General features: G+C 36.2%; 1 protein-coding gene across 1 annotated transcript; it reads left to right on the forward strand.

Moving 5' to 3' along the window:
- The first annotated feature begins 5,156 nt into the window (after positions 1 to 5,156).
- LOC148692234 (uncharacterized) lies at positions 5,157 to 7,103 on the forward strand. Its single transcript, XM_088682091.1, has 2 exons — positions 5,157 to 5,369; positions 6,297 to 7,103. The coding sequence occupies exons 1-2, from the start codon at positions 5,187 to 5,189 to the stop codon at positions 6,978 to 6,980; spliced, it is 867 nt and encodes a 288-aa protein (XP_088538217.1). The 5' UTR covers positions 5,157 to 5,186; the 3' UTR covers positions 6,981 to 7,103.
- The last annotated feature ends 4,046 nt before the right edge of the window (positions 7,104 to 11,149 follow it).

The raw sequence follows: 11,149 nt of genomic DNA on the forward strand, positions 1-11,149 counted from the left end.
CAAAAAGTGTTGAAAGGTCTCGGATTGGGGTATGAAAAAATTCATGCATGTTTAAACAATTGTATATTGTTTTATAAGGAGAACAAACAGTTGGATAAATACCTTGTCTACAATGAGCCGAGGTTTAAAATGACATCACAAAATAGAAAGACTAAGATTCCACAAAAAGTAAAGCTTATCTTCCAATGAAGCTTTGGTTACAGTAATTGTACATGTTGATGCATATCGCAACCGACATGAGATGACATAAAGAAGGACGGGTAAATGACGATGTTATAAGGCATCCTGCAGATGGAGAGGCATGGAAAAAATTCGATCGGATGTACCCTAATTTTGCAATTGACCTGCGCAATGTCAGATTGGGACTTGCCACTAACGGATTTAATTCGTTTGGGGTTTTAAACCAAATCCACAGCACTTGGCCGGTTGTCCTGTTTCCTTATAATCTGCCGCCTTGGAAGTGCATGAAAAAAGAATACATGATGTTGACTCTATTAATTACCGAAGATCCAGGAAAGTCCATTGATGTTTATTTATGGTCGTTGGTTGATGAGCTAAAAAATTTATGGGAAAACGGTGTTTGTACATACGATAAGTATACTACGTTGTATTTTGTTTTCATTTTAAAACTATTATTTTTATGATGGTGAAAATTTGTTGGATTGTGAAAATGTGTTGCAGGTTGTGAATTACTGTTATTTTACTGTTTTAAGGTTTTGGGAAATGTTATACTATTATAGGAGGTCGTGTCGAATTTTTTGTACAAATTTAAGCTTAGGATTTTCACCATTTAAGTATTTTTGGCTAGCTAAAAAAAAAAACCAGGGGGCCTAGTCAAATGTTGAAGCAAGCATAAAGCGTACGTTAGGCTTCCTCTAAGATCAAGATTGCATATGACCCGCGACATCATGGATAGGCTACCTCACAGCAGCATAGCAACGTCGCTAGTAGCTGTGGTGTTGTTATTCGACAGAATTGTCCTTTTCAGTAGGAGTCTTGGGCAGAAATTCCCGAAAAGACGAAGAAATTGGTGCGAGACAAGTTGTCGGTTAGTATATTAATTTTTAGCCTTCATCATTTTTTTAATTTTGTTTACAAATATTAAAAACCAAAATATATTATCTTAATATTATTAAATTTCTTTCTATTATTTTATTGTTTTTCATATTCGTAGGTCATTTATGATCTTCAGGACATATCCCCCGAGACCATGGCCTACTTAAAGGGGACCTTAGCAACCCAGTACAAACATTGGAAGAACAACTTTCACATGTATATTGTATGTTTAACAGAAGAAATCTATTGCTGGCAAGAAAGCTTAGGAGTCAAAAAAACTTCTCCACCATTCCAGTTCGATGCCCTTTTCGTATAGGCTTGAGGCACTACGTCAGGTAAAAGTATATTAACTTTGAAATTTTATACAATTGATTTATTATTATTGATTAATAAAGTTTTCTTAATGTTTTTTTCTTCAGGAGGGTTCTAAGTTTCCACAGATCGACATGTTTAAGGACGTTTACATTCGACCTGGCAATGTGATCACTAAGCAGCTATTGTGGAAAAGAGCACTGTTTTTCTCTAAGAATCAACATCGCAGCTTCCCCCGGAGACCCCGATCGAGGACGTCACGGTACCCGAGGATGTAGGTTTTTAGATCATGACTGATGTCCTAGATCAGAACTTCAGTCGTTGTCATGGCAAGGTTGTTCGATGTATAGGGAAAGCACGGGTTCGTGAGACGGGTGCCTCTTCTTCCAGATCGAACATAGCAGAGGTCAATGCATTGAAGGAGGAAGTGACAACCCTAAGGGCTCAGCTTGCGATCCAGGAAGAGTAGATGAGGGCCCAGGCCGAGCAGATGAGGACGCAAACGAAGGCTTAGGGCGAAGAGATGAGGACCTATGCCGGGACGGTAAGAGACCTTGTATGAGCCATACAGATGTCCGGCCTCCAAATCTCGCTACCAGCACTTCATCTTGCTCCACCTTCGACCTCAGAGCCACCTTGCCCTGCCGATACCTAGTAGCCTGATGTATCAAACCTAGATGACTCCTTGTAGTTTTTTCTTTTTTGTTTGTACATCTTGTATGTACATTTTCATATATTGTATAATTAAATACTTTTGCTTGGTTAATTAATTATTGTTTAGAATTTAATTACAATATTTATCAAAAAATTAAAAAAAAAAAAATTTTTGACCAAAACAAAAAAAAAAAGGTTTTGCGCAACGTAGGTTACTTCTTCGTCGCGCAAACCCTTTTGTTACAGCCTTGGCGCGACAGTTTTTTGACTTTGCGTGACGAAGTACCTGCATCACACGAAGTGTTTTTTGTATTAGTGAGGGTTCATAGGGTACTACCCGGACCACCGGTTGGTGCAACAGAGTTTGCTTCAATTTGAAGCAATTGGACCATACAGAATTCGAATTCACGACTGTCCCTTGGATAGGAACTCCACAACCCTAATCAAATTGAAAGTTCTATAGTGAAAAACCCTAATCTTGGTTAATTTACACGATGGCGTTTTTGGTCATTGCGTATATTATCTAATATGTGTTGTTATATCATCAAAATATGACAAAGTAGGAGCAGCTCTTTAGCAAGATCACGTTTTACTAAAACAAAAACTGAAATTGATTGAAGTATTGTAGGAATCGTGATCCTTAACTCTATCGTTCCCTTTTTCCTACACTTCGACTAAAATAGAATCGTTACTAAAAAAGATCTCGAGGTAAAGTGTTAATGAACATAAACAACATGATTATATTGATAATTCCACATATAAATTTGTGTGTGCCAATGTGTTCACCTCGAGTTCGATATATATCTTTAAACTAAAATTTAACCCACTTGGTTTCTTCTTTTTAAAATACTAATCAAATTGCTTTATTCAATCTTTGCTTCTTGATTTCTTCTTCTAGATTGATTCCATTCTTCTAAAAGCATTGCTTAGCTTAGCTTCCACTTGACATTTAAAAACAAACCTAATGAATTGTGGTCGCTAGCTATCTTATTCTACTTTCGGACCTTTTAAACTAACGCCAAATTGTGCCTACTCTATTGGCTTTAACGTACCAATCGGTATATTTCTTTTATTTCCTCTCTCACTCATGATTGATATTAAATTTAGTGTTCGAAAGCTCATAAGCAATTGGCCATCACTCAAAGATTTAGGATATAGTGTTGTCAATCATTTTCAAGTTGTGAGAAATTTTCAGTGTGCTGGAAATACGGTTCGGTACACCGAATGTAAGAATATAACTAATTGGAAACTTGAAGAAGAAAAAAATCAACCAATTACATGGCCACACTTGGTATACCAGCTGTATTTCAAGCATATTGAAAAATCTCTCTCAAAGTGGCTCTTTCTGTTTAATTATCTTAACCATTGCATTTCAAGGGATGAAGTTTTGTATGAATAATGAATAATGAGTCGGATGCCCAACTTGTCCAAGATTGTGATGCCAAATGCTATTAATTTTCAGAGGACAGGAGATTAGCAAGTGTTGACAAAGGTATGGACTTTGGATTCACTCAACTGTTCGGAAGCAACTTTTCCCAAAGAAGAGGTACGAACTAAAACATGGGCAATATACATGGACCAGAAGGAGAACATCCCTTCGTGCTATATATATGAAGTATCAATAAGTACGAATTAAGTAAGGATGTGCTGTTTGTCGCTTCAAGTTTGAGACACAACCTTTACGACGAGGCTCATCTACATGTATAAATAGGTTCATAAATGAGCCTCGTCGTTCAGTTCGTAGTTCCATCATTTATGATTTATAGAATAAATAACAATACAAGTTACAATTGTTCACGATGCGTTTTCATATTTTAAAAACGCTGCATTATAGCTTCATTATCAATGAACGAAAAAACATTGCTCTCCATATAAACTATCATACTATCACTCAACCACTGATTTCCCATTCGGTTACGCAATGGACTTTTTACAATATTATAAGCGGAAAAAGCTCTCTCCACCAAAGCAGTAGCAACCGGTAGAAACAAAACCAATCAATTAGCAACATGATTATACACTCTATTCCTCCCCATCTCCACCTTTCAATCCTTTTCAATTGAGAAAATTCACTACTTAAATGCGTACCAAGAATATAATGCCCAAGTTGATATTTTAGAAAAATAACAAGAACGTCAACTCCTCTTTGAGGCAATTTATCATGTAGTTGGAGGACATGCATGAAGGACAACTCCAACCTTCAAAGGGGCAATACTCAAGTCATTTATGGAGATTCATGGGAGTTTGGAGAGTCAATTGACGCCACTTGCCCCTTAGAGCATTCCCACCGTAGCTTTTTGCTCGGGGGACAGTCTCCAGAACAAAGGCCCGAGGGCCGGTGGATGGCCTCCAGCGTGAGGCAGGCCGGGGGATGGGGGAGGCCCGAGGGCCAGGCCCGTGAGGGATTGCCAGGCCTTGAGCCCGAGCTGAGGATGACGCCATGCTGACGCCAGGGTGGCGTCAGCGTATTATTTAATTTTTTTTGTGTCAGGCGCGTGCACCCCACCCGCGCGTGGGGGCGCGTCCCGACACAATAATCAGAAAAAAAAAGCTTTTGTCAGTTACCGTTGGGAAGCCACGTGGCTTCCCACGGTACGTTAGATCCTAACGGTCACTTAATGTGGACCGTTAGATCTCAACGGTAAAAAAAAAAAAAAATGTCAGATTTAATATCCACCGTTCGATCTAAGATCAACGGTGGATATTAAAATGCTTTATAAATTAAAAAATAAATGAAAAAATAGTTTAAAAAATCTGAAAAGTTACCGTTGTGACACGTGGCACAATCTGGAGCGTTGGAATTCAAATTTTTTTATATCCAACGGCAGAGATTAATTAATTGAATAAAAATTTAAAAAAAAATGTAAAAAATTCAAAAAAATTCAAAAAAATTCAAAAAAATATCTGAAAAATCTGAAAAAAATTGTAAAAAAAATTGTTTTTACTTTTCTATAAATACCTTCTCATTATCATCTACCTTACACAACAATTTCATATTTTCTCAACTACTTTCAATCACATTCCTTTCTTTGTCTCAAAGTTTGAATCCATTTTTTTTCAACAAAATGACCACTGGTGCAGGTACGAATTGGTCGCTTATTGAAGATGTTGCGTTGTGTACTAGCTGGGTTGAAGTTACTCATAGTTCGCTTACAGGTAATGAGATGCAGTTGCGAGAAATGTGGAGTCTTATTCATACCAGTTTTCTTGAGAAAATTGGTGGGAAAAGAACCAAAGAATCGATGTCCAGTCGTTGGAAATTACTTAGCCAATCGTTTAGTACGTGGAGAGACGCTTTGGCACAAGCTAGTAATAATATTCGAAGTGGGGAAAATTACTCGGATCAGGTAACAATTTATTATTTATTGTTACTTATTTGTTACATTATAATTATGTTGTTTGTATTATTTATTTATTTGTTTGTTTGTATTATTTATTTACTAAACTTGGAACTCTAGCCCCATGTTATGATTAAAATGACATATAAATATATATATATATATATATATTTGTTACTTATATATATATATGTATATATTTGCTAGTTAGTTATTTTCATTATAATTATTTATTTGTTACTTATTTTCATTATTTACTAAACTTGAAGCCTTCTTAGTTATTTTCATTATATTTGTTACTTATATATATATGTATATATTTGCTAGTTAGTTATTTTCATTATAATTATTTATTTGTTACTTATTTTCATTATTTACTAAACTTGAAGCCTTCTTACTTATTTTCATTATATTTGTTACTTATATATATATATGTATATATTTGCTAGTTAGTTATTTTCATTATAATTATTTATTTGTTACTTATTTTCATTATTTACTAAACTTGAAGCCTTCTTACTTATTTTCATTATATTTGTTACTTATATATATATATATGTATGTATATATTTGCTAGTTACTTATTTTCATTATAATTATTTATTTGTTACTTATATATATATGTATATATTTGCTAGTTACTTATTTTCATTAAAATTATTTATTTGTTACTTATTTTCATTATTTACTAAACTTGAAGCCTTCTTACTTATTTTCATTATATTTGTTACTTATATATATATATATGTATGTATGTATATATTTGCTAGTTACTTATTTTCATTATAATTATTTATTTGTTACTTATATATATATGTATATATTTGCTAGTTACTTATTTTCATTAAAATTATTTATTTGTTACTTATATATATATATATATATGTATGTATTTCCTAGTTACTTATTTATTTGTTACTTATTTTTATTGTGTAGGAACTTCAAGCACAAGCTTGGTACGCTGCCAAAACCAAAAGCAAAAATAAATCATTCAACCGGTGGGAATGTTGGAATATTGTCAAAGATTGTCCTAAATTTAGAGTTGTGCCAGTCGGTCCAGAAGTGCACATGAACAGCACCCCTCTACACTCTACACCCGATCATGTTCATGAAGATGATGCAGAAGAAGTGCCCGAAACGCCCCTCCCTGAACGCGCGTCGGGTTCGACCCGTTTTCCAATTAGGCCTCAAGGTAAGAAGGCTTCAAAGAGAAAAGGTAGTGCTTCCAAGAACGATTATGCAAAGTTCATGGAAGAACTTACTCGCCAAGGTGAATTGACTTTGGCAAGGGACCTGGCGAAAGATGAGGCTGAAAAGGCTAGAGAGGCATCAAAACAAGCAGCTGTTGAGAGAGAATTTTATGCTAATGAGAGAGAAAGAGAGCTACTTAGGCAAGAAAGGGAACATGTTAGAGAAGAAAGACGGGCTCAACAAGATCGTGAGATTATGAACATGTCTTTAGAAGGGAAGTCTCCAAATTCTAAATTTTTTTGGAAATCAGAGAAAGCGGACGTTGTGCGAAGGAGGCGTGCAAGAGAAGCAATAGCAAGCCAAGGTGGTTCTAGCACCGCAACAGAAGATCATCCTAGCACCACAAATTGGTTAAGTGATGATGAATAAAGTACTTTTTGTAATCGGAGCCCATAATTTTCCAATCACTTTGGGTTGTAATTTATTATTTATTGTTTGTATTATTTATGTTGTTTCCAATTTCTTGAATATTTATTCAAATTAATTTGGTAAGTTATTTATTAAAAGTCCATTGTTCAAATTAAAAGTCCTTGTATAAAATAATTAAAAGTCCATCGTTCTAATTAAAAGTCCTTTACATAAACATAAACATAAACATACTAAGAATTACATAAACATAAACATAACAAAATTACATAAACATAAACATAAACATAAAACATACTAAGAATTACATAAACATAAACATAACAAAATTACATAAACATAAACATACTAAGAATTACATATACTAAGAATTACATAAACATAAACATAAAAAAATTACTTAAACATACTAAATAATAAAACACACCAAATAAAATAACATAAACATACCAAATTAAAAAAAAACACACTAAATGAACTTAATTATCTTCAGCTTGTTTCAATGCCCACTGGTGCTCTATTAAGTCAATTTGTCGGGCATTGTGCATGTCTGACATTTGAAATGCAGTATATCGTTGAATGAGCCTTTCATTGTAACGTCCATCCCTTTGTAATGGCTCATGTTGCACGGGCTCATCGGTGGCGTCATGAGCACAATATATACGTGTTCTTGAATTGTTCATCGGGTCTGGCTCATATTCATCAACGGCTTCATAATCGTACTCATCTTCCACAATCATGTTATGAAGAATGATGCACGTCATCATGATGGATCGAAGCGACTCTACATCAAACAATCTGGCAGCACCCCTGACGATCGCCCAGCGAGCTTGGAGGATACCGAAACAACGCTCTACATCCTTCCTGCACCCCTCTTGACAGCTTGCAAAGTGTTTTTCCTTTGCACTCCGTGGACGTGGCACTGTTTTGACAAAGGTTGACCAGCGCGGGTAGATGCCGTCAGCTAGGTAGTATGGCCCGTCGTACATACGTCCGTTGACCTCATACGTAACTTTTGGTGCATTTCCTTGCAAGACATCGTTGAACACTGGGGATTGGGCAAGGACGTTGATGTCATTTTGAGCTCCCGGGACCCCGAAAAAGGCGTGCCAAATCCATGTATCAAAAGATGCCACCGCCTCCAGAATGATACTTTTTGCTCCTTTTCTGTCCCCGTAAGCGCCTTGCCATGCACTTGGACAGTTTTTCCACGTCCAGTGCATACAATCAATGCTTCCAATCATCCCCGGAAAGCCACGCATCTCCGCCTTCTTCAACAGCCGCTCCAAGTCCATGTGTGTAGGTTTGCGGAGGTACTCAGCGGTGTAGATAGATTCGATTGCTCCGCAAAACCTCATCAGGGACTCAAGAATGGTTGATTGCCCCATCCTCGTTATCTCATCCACTTGGTCTGCAGATGCTCCATATGCAAGCATCCGCAAGGCAGCAGTAATTTTTTGCTCAGGCAGTAGACCCATAGCACCAAAAGCATCTTTTTTTTGCACAAAATAAGAATCATGGTTGCAAACAGCAATCATGATTTTGTTGAACAAATGTCGTTCCATTCTAAAACGACGTCTAAAGTACGTATCAGGGAATGCACTATTAGGAACAAAATAATCATCCAAGAGTTCCATACCTCGTCGTTGCCTGCTTCTATCAAGGTTTCCGGAACGGCTGGGCCTGCAGATCTGAGCCGCAGCTTGGATGACTCGACGGGAATGTGAGGCTCTGCCCCTTCTTACTTCGTCATTTCTCATTTGACGCTCCTCATCCTCTTCCCTCTCATTTCTTACCCTCTGGTGATTGAAGATTGCTTCAGATTCGTTAAACAATTCTTCCTCTTCCTGATTGTATTCCCACATCATCCTTGAGGAAGAAGAAGATGACATTGAAAGAAAGAAATAGAAACTATGAATAATGATACAAATTTTTGTGAATAAGGAAGCAGAAACTATGAATAACGATAGAGATCTTGAGAATTTTGGTGTGAGATTTGTGAGGATGGATGGTGGATTATATAGAGGATTCAGAAATGATTAGGTTCTGCATAATGCCACGTGGCATGCCGTCATTCGTTACAAATCTGATGGAAATCTATCCTCAAAGATTGTGAACGGATTATGACACGTGGCATGTCGTCATTCGTTAAAAATCTGATGGAAATCTATCCTCAAAGATTGTGAACCGATTATGACACGTGGCGCGACGTGATTGGTTAATAATCTTATCAGAAATCCATCACCAATAATTGTATTCTTTTGTATTATTTAATAATACTTCGGATAATGACACGTGGCGCACCGAGAACGATTAAAAATCTTATCCGATATTACAATTAAAATTATTTTGTATTATTTTATAATAAAAAAAAATACTAATATTTTATTGCCTATTGCCAGGGCTATTGAAGTGTAACGGTGGAGATGCAAATTCTATTGCCAGGGCTACTTACTGTTCATTAAGGGCAGTTACTGTTCATTAGGTGGATTGAATAGTGTATTACCAGGGGGGAGGGCTCCAACGCTGGAGTTGCTCTTAAGAGCAAGTCCACCGTTGGCTTTAGCTCGATGGACCGTGGACTGCACAGAACCAAATTGCTGGGGTAATGAACTCCAACCCATGTGGGCTTCAGCACCGGAGGGGGCTTGAGCGACAGGCCTGACACAAATCGGCAGCCTGAGAGCCTGAGGTGGAGTTGATGCAAAGTTGACGTCAGCCACAATATAAAATTAATAAAAATATTAAGTATTAATAAAAAAATGTCAAAAATTAATAAATAAAGTAAAAAAATTAATAAATAAATAAAAGTAAAAAAATCAATAAATAAAAAAAAACAGAAAAATTAAAATTAAAATTAAAAAAATTGATTTTTCTATAAATATGTTGTCATTATCTTCCAACTTACACCATAATTTTATATTTTCTCAAATACTTTGGGTTGTAATTTCTTATTTAATGACACGTGGTACAATGAGACCGATTAAAAATCATATTCAAAATTACAAATAAAATTATTTTTTATTATTTTATAAAATAAAAAATACTAATATTTTATTGCCTATTGCCATGTCTATTCAGTGTTGGGATGGAAATGTAGAAGGCATTTACTGTTCATTAAGATAGTTATTGTTCATTGGAGGCTATTCAATAGTGACTTGCCCTAGGGGGCCTTTGCAACGGTGGAGTTGCTTTAAGGGAACCGCCAGTGCCTACGGATTAATTATTTAGTTCACTTCTACATTCTACGTACTAGAGAGCATTAGGCATACATTGTAGAGTCATTTGTAAGAGAGGGTTTCCTACATATTCTCTATAAATACAAGCTTCGAAGAAGAGGAAGGCATTGTGACATCCCACATCGCTCAGGGGAGTGATCCTTAAATATATATTCTCATCCCTACCTAGCACGAGGCCTTTTGGGAGCTCACTGGCTTCGGGTTCCGTAGGAACTCCGAAGTTAAGCGAGAAGGGGGCTAGAGCAATCCCATGATGGGTGACCCACTGGGAAGTTGCTCGTAAGTTCCCAAAAACAAAACCGTGAGGGAATGGTAAGCCCAAAGCGGACAATATCGTGCTATGGTGGTGGAACGGACCCGGGAAATGATCCACCCCGGGCCGGGATGTGACAGGCATCCCTAATCAAATCCACAATTTGTCATTCTATTTTTTCTTGAACTCTTATCTTAGCATAATGTAGCTCTAATCTAGATCATTTTTATGCAATTTACTTCCAGTACTGGTATTTTAATTCATTGATTATTGCAATTTAGATTACGAAATTTCTTTAATTCGTTTGGTTTTACGCAATTTAATTCAAGCACTTCTTTACGTTACACATTTCTTTTCTCTCATTGCGTTTTCAGTTTCTTTTACTTTCAAGCACCCTTATTGTTACGCATTCGTCTTCATTTAATTTATTTTCTTACTATTATACTAATTTTAATTTCATTTAATTTCAATTTCTTTTACTTTCTTACTCGATCTTCACCTTCACCATTTCACATTATTTTGATTGTTCGTTCAATGCCACCTTCAAGGTAGAGAATGAACCTAGGCAGAGAAAATGTTCCTTGCTCGGCTGCATAATTGTTTGATTAGAATCAAATCCATAGTGCAAAAACAAATCACTTCACATATTTTCTACGTCGACCTATCTAATTGACGTGGTG

Source organism: Pyrus communis, chromosome 12 (assembly GCF_041283825.1).
Source record: "Pyrus communis isolate YQ-2024b chromosome 12, ASM4128382v1, whole genome shotgun sequence".
NCBI lineage: Eukaryota > Viridiplantae > Streptophyta > Magnoliopsida > Rosales > Rosaceae > Pyrus > Pyrus communis.

Coding starts and splice junctions, on each gene's coding strand:
- LOC148692234 (XM_088682091.1), top strand. CDS start 5,187: ATGCAGTTGCGAGAAATGTGGAGTCTTATTCATACCAGTTTTCTTGAG. Junction 5,370..6,296: donor GGGAAAATTACTCGGATCAG/GTAACAATTTAT, acceptor TTTATTGTGTAG/GAACTTCAAGCACAAGCTTG.